At 36.8% G+C, this 24,709-nt stretch overlaps 1 protein-coding gene and 1 pseudogene across 4 annotated transcripts in view; both read right to left on the bottom strand.

Moving 5' to 3' along the window:
* Window positions 1-2,018: 2,018 nt before the first annotated feature.
* PRRG1 (proline rich and Gla domain 1) overlaps window positions 2,019-24,709 on the bottom strand; it is an 86,571-nt gene continuing 63,880 nt past the window's right edge. For all 4 annotated transcript variants that reach the window (XM_011384565.2, XM_011384567.2, XM_023525664.1 and 1 more), the window contains exon 4: window positions 2,019-6,148. In XM_011384565.2, the coding sequence (XP_011382867.1) occupies window positions 5,663-6,148 (486 nt within the window). In that variant the 3' untranslated portion in view covers window positions 2,019-5,662. The remainder of the gene's footprint in view (window positions 6,149-24,709) is intronic.
* LOC111733622 lies at window positions 6,641-6,759 on the bottom strand (annotated as a pseudogene).

Here is a 24,709-nt window from a genome sequence, read left to right on the forward strand (position 1 = left end):
TCACTGTATGCTTACTTTTAAATATGGTTTATGAATATATTAAACCATTTCCTATACATGTAAAAGGTCTGAGTATTGAAAATATAGCAAGAAGTATCGTGATGATGGAAATGATGTAAACAAAGAATCAGAACTATTAACATCCCACGGTTCTCTCTTCAAATATAATTTTAATAGTGTATGTTGGTGGCCAGTATGGTGTACTTGTGAGTTAGGCACAATTGGACTAAAAAGAGCAATTTCAACTCTAAGCATTCTGTTAGTGGAGGAGATTCTGTAGAATTTTTTATATAGATTGTGAAATTGGACATCAATAGATGTTATATTACAGTGGTTTTCCAATTACGTTCATTAAATTTTGTTTGCAGAGGTGATATGGACTAGGGAGGATTGACTTGAAAGGTCACAGATGGTGAGGTTCCAAGCTTCTCGCTTCTGTAATCAACCAGAAGGGTCTCATCTGCTTAATATATTAGAGATCTATGAAAAATGTTTTGAAAGTAGAATTTTATTGCTAAAACTTATAAAAATTACAACACAGACTGATATACATGACTTATAAATACCATAGGACTTTGCGCAAAAAAAAAAATCTGAGTTGGAGTGGAATTAGGGTTACACTAAATTAGATTAGGTTATCCCAGGCTTAAGCTGATTGTAAAATCCCCAGAGATAAGGGCTATAGGCACCATTATGTTCTAATCCCTTTAGTGTCTCACGCAAGGTAAGCACTTTATAAAACTCTACCAACTAAGCTATGGAAAGAAATAAGGTTAGATAAGCTTGTGGGATCAGATTATTCTGAGTTTTAAAGTCTAAAAAAATCATAGAAATTGATAAAATAAAATTATTGAAAATGAAATGCCATGCAAAGTTTAAGGAAATAGCAGGTGGTAAGAATTACAGCAGAAAGATAAGCATTAGGGAATCTAGCTGGACAGCTGACGTTTTGGTCAATTCACAGTCAATTCTTTTAAAAAAAAGCTCTCACTTTTAGGTATTTGATATATTTGGGCAAGGGAGTTAAAAGGATTAAACATAAGTCTTGTCCTCAAAGAGCTCAGGTATGTATAAAAAGGCTCAGAGAGAACTAGTCAGTGATTTCAAGGTGGGCCAAGAGATAGAAGAGTAGCTCTGGACCTTCCAACTTGAATTTTTCTGAAATACCTTAGAATTTAAAAAAGGAAAAAGGCAAGTCCATATGGGCACAACCAAGTATGAAATTTTAAAAATTTAGCTATTATAACAGATGTGAGAATAGTGTTATCTTTAAGGAGATGGGTATAAGGGAGCCTTCTTGGGGTGCTGGAAATGTCTTTATCTAGGCATTGGGTTTCATGGATGTCTTAATCTCGAATTTGTTTTAGAAATCGCTATATATTTTTAAAAGTACCTTGTTATGATATTTTGGACAACTCTGGGGACTTATGCTTATAAAATGGATACTTAAGACTTATAATATATACTTAAATTCCTTGAATATAAGTAATTTTAATTTTTTAAACCATAAAGATCAAGTTATATTTACATTTGCTTGATTAATGTCACATCAGCTTTTAGTTTTTGAGATAACTACACTTAAGAAGCTGCCCTGTGGTCTCAAGTGTTTCCATTTTGTGCTTTCCTTTCTCATCTTCTAAACGTCAAATGTAAGCTGTTCTGCTGAGGAAAAAAACAGCTCCTTGGTATCTGCAGACAACACCATTACCAGTACTTGACAGAATACACTATAAAAGGGAGCTCAGTTGATCCCTTTGGAGCAAGTGTTCCCAACTTGTATCATGTCAGCATCATTCAAAAGTACTACAGAAATTTCTTTCTTGCTGAGAACACCCTGAGGTTTTCATCAGATAATTTTTGATTCTTAACTGAGCAATATTCCCTAAGTTTGTAAGAAAAAAAATAAAAACAATTTTACCTAGTTTAAAAACACACACACACACACACAGTAAGAGCTTATGCAGCATGTTTGTCACCTAACCATAATATAATAATTAACATACAGTAGAAGAAATCTGTTGGATTTAAAAAATAGCTTTATTTAGCATACCAAAAACATAGAAACATAAGAAAAACCTTACCCAGTATAAACGTAAAAAGTTAAATACCATAATTTAATGTAAACCAAGTGTTTAAAAATGTGAAACAAAATACATGCTATTTACACAGAACCAAGTTAAAGCTATCTCCACAGTTATAGTATCAGATCATCAATCATCAAATCATCATTAACAACGAATCAAACAAATCAAGCATCTGTATTTGTACTGATCAAAAGGGAAAGAAGAAATCATTTAATTTACTTTAAACAGATAGATTTCATTGTGACATTCAAAGCAGGGAGGCAGAAAGTGCCATTTCTAGGATTCCAGACACAGCCACTGCATGTGGAGGTTTGGAAACTATTCCACTGGAAGACCATTAAGCCATTCTTTCATTTAAATGCAAATTGGTTGATTCGATTTAGTTACTGCTTAAGAAAGGTACTAAATATATTTGCAAAAATAAAACTTTATTAAAAATGATCAAAGGTGAATGTAATATCAATCAGGTAAGAAAGGCAAAAGCATAAAAAATATATATTATTCCAGACAGCCCCTTTAATTATAACAATGTTAAGAAACTTGGTTTATAAAGCCAGATAGGATAGCAAAAGGGTTTTTAAAAATGTAAAACCCCAACCAAAATCCAACCAAACCAAACAAACCTAAGAGAATGCTTCTTGAAGAAAGTGGTATTTTGTTTATTCTGGTATCATGACACAAATGCTGCCAGACCAATGGCTGATACCAGTTATCACAATGAAGTAGAGCATTTTCTTTGACCAACACTCTTAAAAAGCTGTAGTCATTGATCAGTTTAAGTATTTGCCTTTTGTTTCAAGGACCAACATTCCTTATTATACTGCAATTCAGGTATCTCTAAGAGGCAGCATTAATTCCAATATCAGGAGTTTAAAATATAAAATAAAGTTGCAAGAATATATACTTAATAATAAAACATTCTGCTCCTTTGTCTAATCCTGTGATTCTCAAACTTTTGGTCTCCAGACCCCTTCATACTCTTAAAATTTACTGGGGATCCTGGACACCAAACAGCTTTTGTTTATGGTGTTGACATCTATCAGTATTGCCATATTTGAAAATAAAATTGAAAATTTTAAAGTATTTATCCATTCAAAAATTAAAAAGTCCATTACATGCTAACATAAGATTTAAATTTTTTAAAAATATTTTTTAAATCAGAAAAAAGATCTGTGGGAAGATGGTATCATTTTACATTTTCAATTCCTTTTCAAGAGAGTGAAAAGACAAATAATATCTTTGTATTATGAAAATAGTTTTGATCTCATGGAAAGGCTCTCAAGGACTCCCAGGGGTTCTGTTCATGGGCTACACTTTTGAAAACTGCTGGTTTAATCTAAGGCCTGATATTAAAGACCTAAAAAATTCACACAGAAGGAGCCTTACTTTTCATTTAAAAATAAACCAAAATAAACACACACACACACACACACACACGTCATTGGATCAAACAGTCCCACTTTCAGCTTTAATTGGAGCCAGTGATCACCACGTACCCATGGCCAAATTCAAAACCATTTATGCTAAGGCCAAGGTCAAGAGTTACTCATTTTTAGCTCATGAAAGCTACAAAACCTAACTAAACATACACATCTTAGTTCCCTTTCTAATATTTTGCTTAATCCTGTTTGTGCTAAGCTGGCTGGCATCTTTAAGTTGGCACAGCCTTGGTATAGAGCAGAGAATGACAGAACTTTAATAACCCACAACTTCAGATTAGGAACATGTTAGCCACTTATGGAGCAGACTACTCTATTTCTCACTATGTGAAAACTCTAATAGGTTTTAGGGAAACAGGAAGAAAACTCTTCTTTAAGCAATATAAGAACAATGCTATGACCGTACACTTAGATGACTTCACATCTTACAGATTACTTTCACGTACACCATCTCATTAGATCCTTTTGAAGCCACTGGAGATGGGTAAGACAAATGATCTTATCACTGTTTCAGAATTCAGGAATTTGAGGGTCAGGTATGGGTCTTTCCCCAGGTACCACAGCAATTATGTTGCAGAATGGGATTAGAATTCACTTCATCTGACCCCTAGTTCGGGATTCTCCCCAGCGTTTCCCCTTCCTTGGGTTCTAGGGCAAGATTGAGGAAGGGGTCAGTGGGGATAGAGACAGAGGCAGCACGGTATGACACTTCTGAAATCTGCATTCTATCTGCCTCGTCAACCATTTTATCCAACACTAAGGAGGCTTGGGAGTGGCAGACACATTTCCCTAACTGATGTAATGAATTTTTCATCAGTGCATATATTATGGAACTTCATACGAAAACAACTGTCTTACTTTTTCTTTCTGAGCCAGTTTATGTTGGCAGTTCATTCACAGCCTGTTCTCTGTTCCAAGGGAAAAGTACAAATCTTGTAGTTAAAAAAGTCTGATGAAAATACAAAAATGAAATAGCAACAATAATGAGATCTGTGTGAAGCTAATATAACTAGATTTATTGTGCACCTGGCACGACAGACTTTGCAATCTTCCTCCACCAACTGGAGAGCAATATAAAAAATCACAGTTCTTAATTTAATGGCGAATTGCCTCCTAATCATCTTGAGGCAAAGATTTCAATCTATATAAAAACATTAGGAAAATAATTTTAAGAATTTTAGCTAAATTCTTAGGTGCTCGAAGATTCTGTGGTGGTGAGTGAGGGAATAAACAGTAGAATAAAAGACCATGAAACAGTGAGAAGAAAATAATTATTGTCGCCAGTGAGCAAAGGAGAAATCTTTATCTGTTCCCTATTATTAATACATACATCTACTTTAGAAATTATTCTGTTGCCAGGAAATCCTCCCCACTAAGATGTTAATACAAATAGCATGAAACATCCAAAGATAATAAGCAAGCGCTGCTTAATTTGGGGAGGGGAATGCACTCAACAAAAAAATCTCTCCTACAAAATTAGCCAAATGCCATTAATGACTGATGATTTTCTAGCTATACACTAAAGGCAAGTTATTTACTGTTGCCTTCTCTCTGTCTCTTTCTGAGATGTTTCTAAAATCGAGATGGACTATATGCACTTTTTTTTTCCTTTTAAGGTAGATGAAGAAAGAGGAGGTTAACAAAAGCCAGTAAGAATTAGAAAACATGCTAAATTCATCTTTTCAAAATTTAACAGCATATTGCTATCTATTACACAAAATGTTGGTGCCTTTTTTCCCCCTAGTTTTGGTGAGTAATGTTCTCTTTACAGGTGATTCAAACAGAAGTTAATGGCTTTTTAAGACAGTTGCACATATGCTGGGTTGATGTACACACACATGCCATGTATGTATTTATACATGAATACACATATATACACATACACACATATATGTATAACTCATCAAATTACATGAAGACCTCCACTGTTTTTCCCTCTTCATGTATTTCCATTAGCAAAAATGAGCATAGATAATGATTTTATAGTAGGAAACAAAATTAATGAAACAAATCAGAAAATGTGAAGTGGTATGCTGTCAGAGTCCAATAAGTCAATGCACAGTTATGTAGTGGTAAAGTGCTAGAAAGTTCTTTCATTAGTATTTTAAAAACGATTATAGTAGAAAGAAGTCTGCAGTTTCATTTGATGGTGGTGGCCATAGGCACCATAGGAATGGCACAGGCTGCATTGGAGCTGATGATGTCCTCATACTCTGGCGGTGGGTCTAAATGAGGTTCTGTTTCACTACTCTGAAGGTTCACCTGGCCAGTGGCTTCCTCATAGGTTGGTGGAGGGTCACAGTTGGACAGGCGAGTGGAGACAGAATCTGAGCGCCCAACTACATAATCTAGAAAGCCTGGCGACAATCCACTGCTATCGAACACTTCATCCGGTGGAAGGGACGGATCAATAATATTAAGGTGCTCAGGGAAAGGGATGTGGCTTTCGGTCACTGTTTGTCTGTGAGTTTTGTTTCTTAGGAAGCATCTCCAGACCAGGAAAACGACAAGGAGAATAAAGAAGAGGCTAAAGATTAATGGAAAAGTAAGGTAAAATTGAAACCAGTCACTTCCTCTGTTACTCTCTCCTTGTTGCGCTTTTGTGTAGGTGTTCCAAAACTCTTTCTGAAAATAAAAGACAAAATAAATTGAAAATCAGTATGATCGAAAGATGTAAACTATCACATGAACAAATGTCTAGATTCTATCAACATAATGAACAAAATCTCCAAATCAGATTTGTTGGATTGAACAACCTACAGCCTATATTTTCCACGACAAAAAAATTACAAGTAAATTATGGTGCTCACTCTGGAGCCTTCCTAAAAGAGTCAGAACAAAATTTTTTTATAGACTTGCAGTTATTAATATTTTCAGCTATGACATTTTTTTCCCTTATAGAAATAATTTTTTTTATTTTCAAATACAGTTGACATACATTATATTAGTTTCAGGTATCTATCAGTGATTAGACATTTATTTATTTATTTATTTAACGAACTTTAATTTTCTTTTTTCTTCTTTCTTTTTTTTTTAGGTGAGGCAACCCTCGGTTGACCTCAGAAATTGCAAGGACCTTCCTTATCAGCTTACAATTCCTTATTTTTTTATTTTTTACAACTACAGCACCTGGTCTTCCTAGGTGGTCTCCCATCCAAGTACTAACCAGGCCCGACCCTGCTTAGCTTCCAAGATCAGACGGGATCGGACTTGTTCAGGGTAGCATGGCCGTAGACTGATTAGACATTTGTATACCTTACAAAGTGATCACCCCTATAAGTCTAGTACCTATCTGACACCATACATAATTATTACGATATTATTGACTATGCTATACTTTACATCCTGTGACTGTTTTTCTAATGGGCAATTTGTACTTCTTAATCTCTTCACCCATCTCCCCAAACCTCCCATCTAGCAACCATCAGTTTGATCTCTATACCTGAGTTTGTTTCTGTTTTGCTTGTTCATTTATTTTGTTTTTTAGCTTCCACATTAATGAAATCATATGGTATTTGTCTTTCTCTGATTTATTTCACTTAGCATAATACCCTCTGGGTCCGGATGTCGCAAATGGCAAGATTTCATTCTTTTTTATGACCAAGTAATACTCCATTGTGTATATGTATCGTATCTTCTTTCTCCATTCCTCCATCAATGGACACTTAGGTTGCTTCCATATGTTGGCTATTGTAAACAATGTTTCAATGAACACAGGGGTGCATATATCTTTTTGAATTTATGTTTTGGATTTCTTTAGATAAATACCCAGAAGTGGATTTGCTGGTTCTATTCTTAATTTTTTGAGGAACCTCTATATTGTTTTCCATAATGGCTGTACCAATTTACATTCCAACAGTGTATGAAGGTTCCCTTTTCTCCACATCCTCTCCAATACTTATTATTTCTTGTCACATTTTGATGATAGCCATCTAACAGGTGTGAGGTGATATCACATTTGTGCTTTTCATTTCCCAGTAATTGGTAATATCGAGTATCTTTCAACTTGCCTGTTGGACATCTATATGTCTTCTTTGTAAAAATGTCTATTCAGATCCTCTGCCCATTTTTTAATCAGGTTTTTTTTTAATTGTTGTTGAGATGTATGAGTTCTTTATATATTTGGGATATTAAACCTCTTATTGGATGTATAATTTGCAAATTATCTTTTCCCATTCACTAGGTTGCCTTTTCATTTTATTGATGGTTTCCTTTGCTGTGCACAGGAGCTTTTGTTTGATGTGGCTTCATTTATTTTTGCTTTTGTTTCCCTTGCTATTGTAGTCAAATCTACACAAATATTACTGAGACCAATGTCAAGAAGCTTACTATTTTCTTCTATGTATTTTATAGTTTTTGGTCATGTTCAAGTCAATACCATTTATTGAAGAGACTTTGCTTTCTCCATTGTATGTTCTTTACTCCTTTGTTGTAAATTAGTTGTCCATATATGTATGGGTTTATCTCTGGGCTCTCAATTCTGTTCCACTGATCACTGTGCTCTCTTTCTGTCAATACCACGCTTTTGTTTACTGTAGTTTTGCAGTATAGTTTGAAATCAGGGAGTGTGATACCTCTGGCTTTGTTCTTTTTATCTCAGGATTGCTTTGGCTATTCAAGGTCTTTTATAGTTCCATAATACTTTAGAACTTTTGGTTCTATTTCTGTGAAAAATGCCATTGATAAAAATTGTATTGAATCTGCTTTATGTAATATGGACATTTTAACAATGTTAATTCTTCCAATTCATGAGTATTGAATAGCTTTTCATTTCTTTGTGTCTTCTTCAATTTCTTTCAACAATGTGTTATAGTTTTCAGTGTACAGGTCTTTCAGCCCCTTGGTTAAATTTATTCCTAGGTATTTTATTCTTTTTGATACAGTTGTAAATGGGTTTGTTTTCTTAATTTGTCTAATTTTTCACTTTAGTGTATAGAAACAACAGATTTTTGTATACTGATTTGACACCTTGCAACTTTACTGTATTTATTATTTTTAATAGTTTTGTGTGTGTGTGTGGAGTCCTTTTAGGGTTTTCCATATGTAAAATTATGACATCTGCAAATAATGAGTTTTACTTCTTCCTTTCCAATTTGAATGCCTTTTATTTCTATTTCATGCCTGACTGCTCTAGCCAGGACTTCCCATACTATGTTGAATAAAAGTAGTGAGAATGGGCATCCTTGTCTCGTTCCTGATCTTAGAGGAAAAGCTTTCAGTTTATTATTGAGTATGACACAAGCTGTCAGTTTGTCACATGTGGCATTTATTTTGTTTAGGTACTTTCCTTTTACACTCATTTTATTGAGTGGGGTGTTAATGTCCCCCTACTATTATTGCGTTGCTGTGAATGTCTCCTTTTAATTCTGTTAATAGTTGCTTTATATATTTTGGTGCTCTTATGCTGCTTATGTACACACTGATGAATGTTATGTGTTGTTGATGAATCGTTCCCTTTATCATTATATAATGTCCTTCTTTGGCTCCTATTACCTTTTTTGGCTGAAGTCTGTTTTGTCTGTTGGCTACCGTTCGCTTAGAGTATCATCTTCCACCATTTTGCTTTGAGCCTATGTTTGCCTTTAGAGCTCAGATGAGTCTCCTGCAGGCATCACATAGTTGGGTCTTGTTTTTTAATCCATCTAGCCACTCTGTGACTTTTGATTGGTGAGTCTATTCCACTTACATTGAGGGTAATTACTGATATATGAGGGCTTACTACTGCCATTATATCTTTTGTTTTGTTTGCTCTATATCTTCATTGTTTATTTTCCCTTGTATTTCTGTTTGCCATTTTAGTTTGGTGATTTTCTATGACTTTTTCTCAGTTTCTTCTTTTTTGTCTTTGCTCTAGATTTTGTTTTGTGGTTACCATGTGTGTAAAATGTCTCATAGATAAAATTGTCCTTTTTCTGCTAATACTGTCTTATCTTCATTTGCCTATAAAGTTTCTGCCCTTTTCTTTCTCTCCTTTTATATTTTTGCTGTCACAAATTGTCCCTTTTTCTGTTGTGAGTTTGTTAACAAATTAAAATAGTTATTTTAATGTGTTTTTCCCTCAACCTTTATGTTAAACTTTAGTGATTAATATCGTATTCTGAAGTAACTTTGCAATTTTCTGATTCTCTCTATTACATTATTCAAAGTTTTGTATACTTTTCCGTTTTCATTTCAGGTAAAGGAGCTCCTTTCGACATTTCTTGTACGGCAGGTCTAGTAATGGTGAACTCCCTCAGCTTTTGTTTGTCATGGAAACCTTTATTTCTCCACATCTAATGGATAACTTTGCTGGATATTCTTAGCTGGTGATTTATATCTTTCAATATTTTGAATATGTCATTCTTTTCTCTCTTGACCTGTAGAGTTTCTGCTGAGAAACGTGCTAATAACCTAATGGGGGTTACCTTTTTAGGTTACTGACTTTTTTCCCCCTGGCTGCCTTTAAAATTCTTTATCATTGACTTTTTGACAATTTTAGTGTGTCTTGGAGAAGGTCTTTTTGCATTGAGGTAATTAGGTGTCCTGTCAGCTATTTCTTTAAATAAGCTCTCTTCTCCCTTCTCCTTTTGGGATACTGGTACATTATCCTTATGTTGCTTTTCCTAATGGAGTTGGATAGTTCTCTTAGAGTTTCTTCATATTTTTAAGATCTTAGTTCTCCTCTTCCACCTGAATCATCTCTAGATTCCTATCTTTGAGCTCACTAATTCTCTCTCGGCTTTATTTCCACTGCTTTCTAATTCATTCTTCATCTCATTTCTTGAGTTCTTTAGCTCTATAATTTCTGTTTGGTTCTCTTTTAGAGTTTCAATCTCTTTGGTAAAGTACTCATTCATTTTATTCCTTAGTTCATTAAAATGTCTTTTGGAATTTTCTTACAGCTTGTTGAGTTTCTTCATGACAACTATTTTGAATTCTCTATCAGATTGCAAACTTCCATAACTTTAAAATTAGTTTCTGGAGAACTGTCCATTTCTGTTGGTGGTACTATATCACTGTACTTTTTTCATAGTGTTTGATGAATTGTTCCTCTTCTGGCATATCTAAAGTAGTGAACACCTGAGTTGACTCTACTTATATTTGAGAGCTAGCACTTTTCACCCTCCACTGCCTTTGCCATTGGTATCACTGGTGCCTTTGTCGCTGCTTGTACCTCTGAGGTCATTGGTGCCTTGCTGTCAGTCTTGCAGGGTTGTGAGTGCCATCGCTGTTCCTGCAGCCTCAAGTTGTAAGCACAGCTGCTGTTATGGGCACCAGGGTCTTGGGTGCAGCCCCCACTGGTGGGACAGCTGAGGTTGCAGGTGCTACCGCCATGGTGTGGTACCTGGGGTGCGGGTGCAGCCATAGTTCCTGGAACCTCAGGTCATGCGCTCTGCCACCGCTGCTCCTCTGGTTCCACCCACTCCATGAGGTCCAATCTGCCCACCTTCAGGTATACGGATCTTTTGGGCATCCTGGTGTGTTGTGCAGAGGATCCTATGTTTGGCTATAGATGTCCTACTGGTTGTAATTTAAAGGTGAGAGACAAAGGAATGACTCATTTTCCCATGATACTGACATCACTTCTAGGAATAAATTTTTTTTTATCATGTTCTTATGGAGCCCTACCAAGTATCTCATTTGTACTCAATTTTCTTTTACTTGCAGATGAGGATTTCCCCTCTTAATTCCTAATCTCTTAGATCACCATCTCCTTTTCCCCCATTTAATTTTATCTAAAAAAAAATATATGTGATTTCAAATAATTACATAATGCTAACCTTGGATAAACACATTAAAAAGTGGCTCTTTTATATTATCCACATCACTTTGGGATAACCAAGCATTAATAATGCACATGAAAATGATTTCTTTTTATGGCTGATTGGTATAATTCAATTTCTTTGGTTTCTTTGACATGATTAAATAAAAAAACCTACACACTAAAATCAGATTTTTATTCTGAATGGTTAAAAACAAAACTTAGACAAAAATAGTTACAAAATCAGATTTTTACTTTACCTATAGTAACTCAATCCTTAACTCAAGCCGCAGCCAATAATGAAGATATTAATTACCATCCCCACTTGCAGATGAAGAAATGGAGATTCAGAGAGCTTACCTAATAATAAACCCAGGGCATTTAACACATAGATGTTGGAGCTGGGATTTGAACCCAAGAGGCCTGGCATCAGAGCAAACCAAAAAACAATCTGCTTTGATGTGTAAGACATTTTGAACCTGTCTGGCTATTTTCTTAGAAAATTCTATCTTCCAGTCATGTTAAATATGTAGTCAAAAGTGAGCTGGCTCATTTCATAAATTAAATAATTTCAATTAAAGTAACATTTATCTGACAGAAAGGTACTTAAATGACAGATTTCTTTGGGAACTAGACTTATTTGTTCTTTAGGCCAGAGATCAGATGAAAATTCACTTGAAATCAAAACTAATATAATTGTCATTCAAACAAATAAACCCAGTTTATGTCTTCGTAAGCTATTTAAATAGTTCTTTATCTTACTGAAAGAAGCCAAAAGATACTCAAGAATAGTAAATGATTCCAAGACTTGGTAAAGCAGTGTTTTAGAGGGAATGAAAATTTGTTTAATGACAAAAAAACTCATTAAAGGGTCTCAGTAGTTTTAGATAAGGCTAAAATTATACAAATAATAAATGCAATCTGAATGTGCCAGAGAGGTCCGAACCATTTCAGAGATAAAAACCCCAAGAAGTAGATGTTTCATTACAGTAGGTGAGTTTTAGAACAAACAATATTAGTTGTTCCTTTACAAAATATGTGTTTTTCTGTTTTTAATTTTTTCACTGCTGTTTTTTTTTATTGGAATTTGAGTGACTCAAGGCCTGAAGGATCTTATTCATAATTCAGAGTGGGGCTGAGAATATTTTACAATCTTTGATTAATTAGCTTATAACCAACCTAGTGAACTTTGGAAATGGGTGATGTTTCCAGTGAGTTTGTGTTGCTGAGGAGGGCCCAGCAGCATCTATATCCAGCACTCACATGGCTTCCTCCTTTCCTTGGACAGGCATGACAGAGAAGGGAAGGAAAGACTGTAGGAGATGAGGGATAAAAGCCACAATCCTAACCTGAAAAGCTGCCTAGTTGAGAACAAGTTGGGACATTCCAGGAAGAGGTTGTTCAAAATTTTTAAGATTCTTTATCAAGATGGATATTCTGAGGAAAATGGCTGGAATGACATAAGTCACTAACATCTTTGTGTTAATTCCTTTGTCCACAGGGTAGAAATATGTAGATATAACTTTGAGAAATTTAAAGATAAAACATTTGTATATTACTATGTAAAAAGTAAGGCATTATTTTGAAAACTGCCACTAGAGTATAGACATGTTGCCAAGAAACAACATTTATGCTGAGTATAATGTCAATTTATTTTACAATAAATTAAAAAAAATATATAGCTGGAAGATGAAGAAGAATGTGTGCTTTTATTGTGTCTTTTTAAAAATAATTACGATGACTATTATTTTGCAAGGCGGCAGGCACACAGCTTACATAAAGTAAAACCTCTACAGTTTAGATACAGTCATTTAGAAACTGTTAAGATTTGGATTCAGCATACTTGAGGGGGAAATTGATAGCTGTACTGGAGTAAGAGGCAGCAAGAGCAATTTCAAGTCCAAAAATATCTTTCATGACCAGTATTAAAAATTGACTGCTAAAAATTCATTCTTTCAAGGTTCTGGTATAAGACAGCAACATACAAACATCCTGAACTTAACTCCTCACATGGACATACCAAATCTATAGCTACATATGGAACAAATTTCTGTGAAAAAACAAAACAAAACAAAACAAAACCTAAGAATTACCTGAGCAACTCTTACACATTGGGTAAAAGGAAAAAAGAAACCCAAACATCAAGCAGGTAAGAGAGTCTAAGTAAGACACGATCTCTCTATAAATCCAACACTCAATGCGGTGTAGTGTCCCATAATCAATAGGAAACTCAAAACCACAAGCTTCTCCCTGAACAGCAAAGGGTTTAAATCCCACATCAGGCACCCCAACTTTTAAGGCCTTTACCTGAAAGATGAGACCCCAAAACATCTAGCTTTGAAAGCCAGTAGTGCTCACTGCCAGGAGAGCCACAAGGCTATAGCAAAGTGAGAAATGGTCCTTAAAGGATTCATGTGAGCAGATTTGCCTAGCACCAAAAGCCAGCTGAAAGGCACCCAGACTTTGTGTGAAAAAGGTTTACTTGCTTACCTTAAAGCATGGGCCTGAGGGGCAGGCATTTAATTTAACATACATATAGTGGCTTACTGAAGTACTCTCTTGAGACAGCGGACAGCAGGTGTCATCTTTGCACTCTCCCTTTGCCTTGTTTCAGCTCACTAGTATCTCCCAGAAAGGAGCTTGTACCCTCATCTGGCACACTGATTTTTGCAGCTGCCACCCAGTGAACACCTTTAGGTCACCTGGCTCTGGTGGCCAGTGGGGCTTATGCTCACAGGTCCATACAGGACTGTAACCAACTGAGAAAAAGTTCTTAACCAGCAAGACTCAACAAACTGAAGTGCTAAGTCTTTCTGTAAAAGAGACCTATTAGCTTATCTTCATAGCTGCAGCCTGAGGGTGTTTAAACAATTAAACACACATCTAAGGGCTGACCTTCCAAAACCTTCCAAAAGCCAGATGCTATCTTCGAGCTCTCCCTCTGCCATGCTCCAGAACATCAGTTTCTCCCAGAGTGGAGATTGTACATGTGTCCAGTGCTCATTTTTTGGGGGGCTAGGGGATGCGTAAGATTACCTGGCTCTGGAAGCCAGCAAGGCTCGTGTTTGTGGGTCCCATGGGACTGTAACAAACAGAGAGACAGTTCTGGGCAGGTTATCACCCCTAGGCACAGTGTAGAGAGCATATACAAACAGACCCCTAGACTTTCTATAAATAAGGCCTATTTGATTGTCCTCTACAGTTTCCACTTGAGAGGTATGCTTCTGGTTTGAAACATACCTAGGGGCCTAGTGAAGGCTCTCCAGGGACAGAGGCCAGTGGATGCCATCTTTGCGCTATCCCTTTGCTTTGCTCCAGGTTGCTGTAGCTCCCAGAAAGGAGCTTGTACCCTTGTATGCTGCCATGATTTTTGTGGCTGCCACAGAGGGGAAACCTCTATATCACCTTGCTCTGGTGGCCAGCAGAACTTGAAGTATGGTCCCATAGGGCTGTATATATTTGCATTCTTTAAAAAGCTGCAGCATAAGGCTCTCGATTCCAATCAGCTTGAATCTAAGCGCTGTTTGACATCTTCCCCTTTAAGATACTGACATATCTTGGCACACCCTCAACTACTAGGAGGCACTAAAATTAAAATAGGCTGCTTAGACAATCACAAAACTTTGACAGATAACCAAGAGCTAGGACAGAATTGAATGATAAGGTTCATTTCCTACTGGAGGCCACACTTTCAAGGCTGGGAGGAGTGGCTGTTTCATCTAATGCACAGATACCAACGCAGAGAGTCAAACAAAATGAAGAAACATAAGAATATGTTACAAACGAAAGAGCAAGATAAAGCCTCAGAAAAAGACTCTTATGAAATGGAGATGGGTGATTTACCTGATAAGGAGTTCAAAATAATGTTCATAAAGATGCTTAGTGAGCTTGAGAGAAGAACAAAGTGAGAACTTCAACAAAGAGAAAATATAAGAAAGTATCAAATAGAAGTCAGAGCCGAAGAATACAATAACTGCACTGAAAAATATACTGGGGGTGGGGGTAGGGTTAAAAAGTAGACTAGATGAAACAAAGAAAGGATCAGTGAACTCTTAGACTGAGTAGTAGAACTCACCCAATCAGAGCAGCAAAAAGAAAAAAAATAATTTGAAAAGTAAAGATAGCTTAAGTGACCTATGAGACAATATCAAGCAGACCAACATTTGCATTATAGGAATCCTGGATGGAGAAGAGAGAAAGGGACAGAAAATTTATTTGAAGAAATTATGGCTGAAAACTTCTCTAACTTGGGGAAGTCAACAGACATCCAGATGCAGAAAGCTCACAGAGCGATCTGATCATAAATTCTTAATTGGATAGGTCATGGTGGGTAGTCACACCCCAGGCATATAACTTCTTGAGTAAAAGAAATTATCTTTGCCTTAAGGAAGCCCTGCCCATTGTTTCTGTGCATATAGGTTAACACAACTTGAAATACCCTCTTTTAGATCCCTCCTTCTAACATATTACCACCCTTTCAGACCCCCTCTTTTTATAGTATGACCACCCTCAAGAGAGCACAAGATTTTAGCTATCCTGTAATTACTACGGATCATGAAAAGGGAACAATGTTGCCATGACTGACTTAGATTAATTATGATTCACCTCTAGCAACTGGGTAGATCACAACTGGGTGCATTATTACAAATTAGGGTTCTCTTAGGAAGAAGGGGGTAAAATGGTTTTTAAAAGATCAGTAATCAATGGTGTCTACCACACATATCTTCATTAGCAACTCAGAATACATTAATTCAGGCAATTACTTTATTTTCTCCCCAAGAATATTGGTAGCAGAGCAGTCCATAATCAAACTGCGTGAGCACAGAATTTCTAGGATAATGGAAATAATACAGGAGGTGGTAGTGTGGAGAAAGCAAACTGAATGGTGTATGCTGGAATAAAGTATCTTTTCATGGTAAATTGAGGAATACTAAAATTCCTAGTAGATAATTATTTACTTCTGTTTTTGTCTAAACTAGAGTTTGCCTTGAATTTTAACATTTTAAAACAGGAAATAGCAAAGTGAAATGTAATGGTTTTAATGAAAAACTAATATAAATTCTAGGTTTATGGGGAATTATTATTTTTATTGGTTTATCTCATTTTAGTTTTTAGTATGCACCTGGATCTTAATAATGTAATCTAAGTAATAAAAACATATCTTTGTAAAATTGAAGTTTCATTAACTTTAAATAGAACTAATTCTTTCTCATCTCCTCTACTTCTTCAGACATTACTCTAGAATTATAACGAAACCTCATCAATTTATTTAGCTTAAAGACAACTTCCTTGAAAATGATCTCACCATCAAACCAAACAAGTTCAAAATTGTCTAAAGGTTCAGGTTGCCACTTCTCAGATAATAACAAGAAATATCAGCCTATACCTATATTCCTTCCTAACTGGCCCAATTATATTGCAAGTTCTATTAGGTTTTCTTCTCTTCAAGACATCCTGCCTTGTGTTCCAAGAGTGTCAGCTCATGGTATGATGCTCCTGAGTACTAGATTAGGAATCAAAAACCACAAGTTTCAATTCCAGTCAGAAATCAAGCATATCATGGGTCTTTTTTGAGCTCACAGTATTGGTCTAAAGATGGAAAGAATTTCACCTGCTTTGCCTGTCCCAACTGGTGTTGTTCTAAAGCATTTTAAAACAGTAAAAATAAAAATCAGCTAAAAATAGGTACCAGCCACCATTTTTTCCATTTTGATCATATCTGGGCTTGAATTAGTATATTGTGATATGCCTTTATTAATAGCCTGATAAGAACCAGCATAAGAAGCCTAGAGGTAAACTGTTCCATTGTAAAAACCTCTGGCATAACCATCACCAGTTAAATTAGGAGGGAACTGTGTTCAGTGCGGAGGGAAGGGAGGGAAGACAGTGAATTTGGAGACTGGGTCCCATTTTGGTTTGCACCAATTGGTATCTTGTTATGGGAAAATGAGGAAATCAACAACTTCTCTGGGGCTGTTACTTCCTTATTTGTGAAATGAAGAGCTTGACCTGTTTGATTTTCATGGACTCTATCAGTTATAAAGATGATTGGAGCCTATTCCATCAATCTTTCTTCAATAGAGAAATGGAAAGAAAAATCAGCCTTTAATCTATTCATGATGAGCCATGATTGGTAACAAATATTAGATTTGGGAATGAGATAATAATATTCAAATGATAATAATGCTATTTTAAAGTACGGCATCAGTGTAAGCCTCTAAAGCATATCATTTAAGAAAAGGCTGATTGCTGTATGTGCAGTGGAGGAATAGATACCTTGTCTCAGCTTGATGGTACCCAAGACCTAGGGCTGACAATATAGGACTATCGCAAAGTTCCAATTTCCTTTGCCACTGATTTTACTGTACCTTGGAAGTGGCTTAACTGAATCTTATTTGTACAGTTACTGATACTCCAACCATGAGAGCTACCCATGTCAGAAGCCTTGCCCTGGGGGACTGTGCCCTAGCACAGTGGTGTGGTGGGGGAACCAGTGACAACTCCCAATATTAAAGGAATTGGCAGCTACCCACTTTAACAGAAATTGATTTACAGTAGTGGTCTCACCCAGATGGGAATCTCTGAAGAGTGGGCAGGGGTGATGAACCGTTGCTGTATTTTATCAAATATACCATGGATTGAACAACATACTTTTTATGTATTAAAAAGAGAGGGGAAAAAACATGTTTTCAACTAATCCATGACATATCAGTGATTGTAAACTATACCTATTTTCAGAGAAGTTAAAATTTGAATAATCAGAGCATCGATGAAATACGGTAATATTTATTGGGTTTTGTCATCCACTTGTCTGAATACATTCATCAAAGTAGCTACTTTGTTTTTACTAGTCATAATTGTTTATACTTTTTCTGTTGGATATTGTGTCATTTTACTATACTTCAGCCTCATCCTAGAATGGATGGTTTGACTTTTTTCTTCTTTATTTTCCTTTTTTGGTGTATTAGGCTAAGGAACATAATTCCTTAGGTAACATGTAAACAAACCCTTGTTCTCTGAATTCATAGCTAATTTCCTCCTAGCATGCTATGGGAGGCATGCGACATCATCTTTCAGATGAAATGATACATTAAACATTTACCAAACAAAGTTTCTGGTCTGGAGTTCTGCTCAAATCCCAATTTAAATGTGAAGGTTTTATTCTTATCAATCCCACTGACCAACTGTAGCTCACTATTGGATAATATGAGCCCTTTATAACAATGACAATACTGCCCATCAAGCAGTCAAGCATCTCAAAGCAGCAGTGTGGTGGCTGATAGGGCCACTAGGATCACTAATGCACATGCGAGGTTGGCTTGTCACATTTTCATAGATTCAAAGTTACTGTTTAGACTCTAAGACTTTGAACTACTGAGGAGAGCTCCAAGAAATCCAATTATAGGGTACCTGCAAGAAAAGGTCACTGTCATTTTATTCCCTGAGTGGACATCCACTTAAGCAGTGGACTGGCTGATGCTTCACTCCTGCCCCCTGTGCCCATATGAAAGACAGGGTGGACTTGAGGAAAAGAAAGGTAGAGAACAGGGTCAGCAATAGAGCAGACCCTTTCCAAGGATTAAAACGAGTTGTAAGAATTCCCCATAGGTTAAGTAGATACTGTGGAAAGCTTGAGCCATGTTGCTGTTACTCTGCCCCAGAGGGCTGTTTTCCAGGCAAAGGGCCCCAATAACAAGGGAGTGAGTTGTGCATGTTGGAATAAGAGCCAGCTAGGGAAGAAGGCAAGAGGCCAACACAGAGTTGTAACTCCTATTCCTGGAACTGTGTTGTAGGGAGACTTCTTCTAGGACCCCTTGAAGAACATGGTGGACCTACCACCCAACTTATAAATAGGCCCCCCCAAAGAATTAGTGACAGCAAAGAAGGGGCTACAGCAATACCAGTTAAGTTAGAGGCATCTGTCCCCTTTCCTCCTCCTTCCCCCCAGTCCTCAAAATACCAGAGGAGAGAAAAAGGGGAAAGGATAAGGGTTAAAGAGCAGATCATGCCCCTCTCCTCACTCCTCAGTCTTAAGGTCAAGGTCTAGCAGGAGCTGGAGGAGCAGAGGAGGAAACGGTAAGCATAAAATAAATCCAACACTGAAGTTTTAAATGGAAGAGAGTGGATAGGAGTTTTTATGTCCTAAGTGTTTATAAAGGTATGAAATCTGCCTGTCTCTAAGGAACAGAAGTTTAGACTGTCACACTAGAGTGGCTACACAAGGCAAGGTCTTTTTAGACACATGATTCATCATTTATGTGACTTTAAATTCCAGTGCAAGAGTGCCATGGAACCTTTGGGATTCCACCAGATCTATTAGAAGAACTCTTTCTGGCAAATTAATTCTAACAAGGAGCACTGATGAGTTCAGTGCAATCATGGGTAAACAGTAGCATATCTAGAAGGTTAGACATTGCTGTCCACATATGAAGAGTTATATTAAAGCTATAGTGGAGATGATTCTATAAGTGATCAAAAATGGATCTGTCAGCCCCACCAGTAGCCAGTCTCTGAGGGTAGGTCTGAAAAAAATGAACGGGCACTGGAAGAGGAAAGCTGCTGAGGTAACTTCAGGTCAAGGTTAACAGACTGCTGGCATGGGCAAGGGAGACTCACACTGGAGCCAAGTCCACTGCTTTGGGAATATACAGGCTGAAACCTTCCAAATTATGTTACTACCATAACCTGAAAAGAATAACTGAGACTACATAGGATTTATATTCTACAAAAGAGCACAACTGCCAGAGAATAAAGTTCACCACTAATTTAAAAATAACATCGACAATACAATCAATAAAAATTTACTTCAAATGATCACATGATGGAAAAAGTGATGCCTGCCTGTAGAAGTCAGACCTTCCTCATCTTTCCAGCAGCTCAGAATACCAACATATAAAATAACATAATGTAGCCTTCTTTAACTTATTCTCAAGAGGTCCCATAAGAAGTAAAGAGGAAGCCTGTGGGAGCCCCAGGAAACCACCCTCATGTGGCTGAAGGGAGGAAATTTCATATGTAACTGCCCCAGGAGGGACTGGGATGAGTCTAGGGAAGGTACAGAAAGATTTGGATGGAAATGCATGGAGTATGGCTGGGAGATGACCACAGCACCACCCCATGTTTGACCCGTATATGTCTATACCCAGACTCAACTCCTACCTCCCTTCTTTCCTGAATTCCCTCATCTCTCATAGGGCAAAGTTCTAAATCAGTGTCTCGGGTGCCATCAATGGATCATGAAAGACTAAGTGAAATAGGAGTTTTTCTAACAATGCTGAAGAATCTGAGTTTCTGCCTACAAGAGTGATGAGTAATCTCCAGGAAACTAATGACCAACTCTTAAATACCTCAGACATTGAGCATCTACTGTAATCGCTATCTCTTTACTTAAGATACCTTAAGTAAAGATACCTCTTGCGTGTTACCTCCTGCCATGGGCTTTGGATTTAGAGATTTCCAATGTAGTTTTTGTAACATATACTTGTATGAAGGGGCACTGCATATCTCTTTCTTCAATTTCTCTTTCAGCAATTTCCACACAAAACAAATTTAAATAGCAACACTTTGGAATGAAAGGTATTATCTAAAAAGGAATCTCTAGACTTAGATTTAAAACCCCTGGATATCAGTAGAGCATGGAGTGCACAGGGAATATGATAAAGATTTGGGATGATGCACCCAGACAGGACAGTCATCCACACCTTCAGAAATACTACCCACTGCAAAGCTTTTTAAGTACTCCACTTTTAGTTGGACCATTTGCTATACAATCTAACAAAACGTTATCTACTGATCGCCTACATTAAAATCCCGAAGATCGATCATTAAGGCTGGTTCCCTTGCCCCACTGAGATCTGTAGACCTTGGACTGCATTTTTAAAGTATTTTATTTTGAAATAATTTTAGATTTACAGCAAAGTTGCAAAGATAGTACAGAGCATTTCCCTGTACCCCTCTCATCCAGTCTCTCCTAATATTAGCATCTTACATTGGGATGGTATATTTATTATAATTAACAAATCAAAATTGGTCCATTACTATTAACAACAGATTTGGATTTCACTAGTTTTCCCATTAACGACCTTTTGTTCCAGAATCCAATCCACATTGCATTTAATCATCACGTCTCTTTAGTCTCCTCTGGTCTGTGAGAGTTTCTCAGTCTCTTTCATGACCTTGACAGTTTTGGCAAATCAGGTATTTTGTATAATGTCTCTCAATTTGGATGTTTCTCATAATTTTCTCATGATCCCACTGGGATCATGTTATAAGTTTTTTGGGGGAAATACCACAGAAGTGCAGTCTGTTCTCATCATCACAGGACATACATGATTTATCGCTGATGATGATAACCTTAATCACCTGGTCAAGGCAGTGTTTGCCAGTTTTCTCCAATGTAAAGTTATTTCCTCCCACTTCTCATACTTTATTCTTTGGAAGCAGATCATTAAGTCCAAGCCATACTCATGACAAGCAGAGAATTAAGCTCCGTCTCCTGGGAAGGGGAGTATTTACATACATAATTTGGATTTCTTGTGTACTGCAGACTTGTCTTTTCTCTATTTATGTATTCATTTATTTATATCATTATAAATTTATTGTATTTATTGTATGCTTTGGATTGTAAACCAATACCACATTATTTATTTTATTGCTCAACTGTTCCAGATTTGGCTATTGAGAGCTCCTTTAAGGTGGCTCCTGTGTCCCTTTGGCATTCTCCCAATCTGTTTTCTTGAGCACTTCCCTACCTTCTGGTACTACAATATACTCCAACTCATCTTGCATTCTCCTTGCCCCAGGCCTAGAATCAGCCATCTCCCCCAAAGAGTTCAGGTTTCTTTTACTGTGGAATGGTATTAGAAACACAGATCTGTGCACCAAGCAGGACTATGCAGTTTCAGTAAGCAGCCAAGCTGATTCTTATGCACTCTAAAGTTTGAGGACAGTCATTTTGGAGAGTTGAACACAAATAAACTAGAAATAATTTCTGAAGAAAAGTTCTAAAATAGTTGCTTCCAAAAATTACTATTATTTTCTTCATGTTAATTCAAGATTAAAAGTTCCAAAATGCAGAGAACCCTCACAGGTCAACAGAGAAAACAGTAGTAGATTTAAAAATCTACTAATTTAGCACCTAAAACTGGAATATATTTATTAAAGGCTATCTCTGTGCCAGGCACTAAGCTAAGTGCACATTCCCAAACCTAATGATGTAGGTATAATTTCTGCCTTTTAAAAGGTACAAAAATTGAGGCCTAGAAAGATGAAATGTTTCACAAGCAATACAGTCAGTAGGTGGCAGAGCTGAGACACCAATTCAGGTACATCTGATTATTGAAGCAGAGGATTTTGCTATGTATGGCATTCTGATAACTACTGTTTGTGTGAGTGAACCCTTGTGTGTATGTCTGCTGTCTCTAAGAGATCTCAAACACCATGAGGGAGGGTCACCTTATTCACTGTTGTATGCCCTGTGTCTGTTACATAGTAGACATTCAGTAAATAATGTCTGAAATCTGACCACATTTATATGTGGTGAAAATGAGAACCGCAAAGTGCCATACATTTTCTCCCACTGTATGCCATAACTAGAGTTGTGTTCCAAATTAGGTTAAAAAAAAAAAAAAGATCCCTCATAACACTGAAAGCAGACTTCAAAATTCATACAGTCCAGATTTGGGGATGATGAAAATATGAATAAATCTGTTTCGAATGACAAATTTTAGTAAACAAAATGATAGTTAATTAGTAGTCTAAGAGTTGAAAGAAAATCCCAAAAGCTTATCATTTTCTTTACTGCCAGAATCAATCAATCGTGAACTTCAAAGATGAAACTGTTGTTCAATGCTTAACCCAGAGCAGCAGATCCTTCTTAACATGTAACAAACACTATTCTGAAATAGTTGTTCTAAAATGGATCAAGGATCAGAGTGTCATTTCTATTACTTATTAGACCAAAACTCTTGGGGACACCTTATTGTAAATTGGTATGGATTTAATGGCATGGGCAAACTTAGATGATAGGCTTTAAACCATAAAGAAGTGAAGGAACATAATACCAACATAATAAAAAATTTAAATTAAGTCCACATCTATCAGCTAACTTGTGAATAAGCTTTAAACCAGTTCTTCCTATGAGTTAAATGTACTTTGTAATATGCCGATCCATTTGTTCATTCTTTCATTCATCAATATTTACTTAGATCCTATTATGTGCCAGCATTGTTTTATATGCTAAAGACCATAGCTATGAACAAAATAGACGAGGAATGCTGCTGTCATAGAGCTAACAGTTCTAGCGGGAGAGCAACAATAAACAAATACAACAAACAGATGTCAGATGGTGGTAAGTGCTGGGAAGAAAAGAAATTCACAAAAGGGGCAAAGGTTGCAACTTAAGGTAGAATACTTCCTCAAGGAGAAAATGATCTTGACCTGAGAGTGGTGAGGGAGCTCAGCTATATCTATCTGGAAGAGGAAAGAGTAGGTAAGTGCCAAAGCCGTGAGGCAGGACACATGCTGTGTGTCAGGAGCCATAAGAAAGCCATAGCAAAGTAAATAAGGGGTGGAGTGTCATAGGAGATGTGGTAAAGAAGTAACTGCAGCCATGGTGAAGTGTGGGGTGGAGAGGGATGGGGACCGATAGTATAGCTCTTTGTGGGTGATTTTGAGCACTTTATTTTTACTGAGGGAGATGAGAAGCCATTACAGAGAAGAGACTTGAAAGGATCACTCTAGTCTGCTGTTTTGAGAATCTACTATGAGGAGGGGGCTAAGAAATCATATAGATACAAAAGTAATTAATGGTGGCTTGGATGTGAAGTGGTAACAAGTAGAGAGACTGGGAGGTGGCTAGGTCCTAAATACATTTTCATGTTAGAAACAACACTGTTGGCAGATGGGGTGTGGGATATAAAAAAGAGAAGAGTTAGGGATGACAACAAGGTTTAGGACTTAGCACAGAGATAGATGGACTGAGTTACCACTTACTGAGATCAGAAAGGCTGTGATAGGATCAAATTTTTTGGGAAGGACTCCAAATCTGTCTGTTTAATTTGAGAACTGTATTCAGTTCAAAGAGGAACTACTGAGTAGACAGTTAGTCATACAGTTCAGGTCAGCCCTCTAGGATATAGATAAATTTGGGAGTCATTAGCATTTCAAGACCCAAGACTAGAAAAATTCACCAGAGGACGAGTATAGAGAGAGTATATAGAAGAGTTTAAAGAAGTGATATGGTTGACTCTAGGCTTAGTGACACTGACCTCTGACGTGTACATGCACACTTGAGTTCAGAGGCATTGCTTGGTTGTAATTATTGTGGCCTGAGATTCCAAACGCTGTAGCTGCCCTGCTGGGATACTGTGGCAAGAGGTGGTTGGCTTATCTGGATGGAGCTCTAATGTTGAGCTCAGAGAAAAGCCGAAGGGGTAAAAAAAAAA

The sequence above is a fragment of the Pteropus vampyrus genome, unplaced genomic scaffold (assembly GCF_000151845.1).
Source record: "Pteropus vampyrus isolate Shadow unplaced genomic scaffold, Pvam_2.0 Scaffold592, whole genome shotgun sequence".
NCBI lineage: Eukaryota > Metazoa > Chordata > Mammalia > Chiroptera > Pteropodidae > Pteropus > Pteropus vampyrus.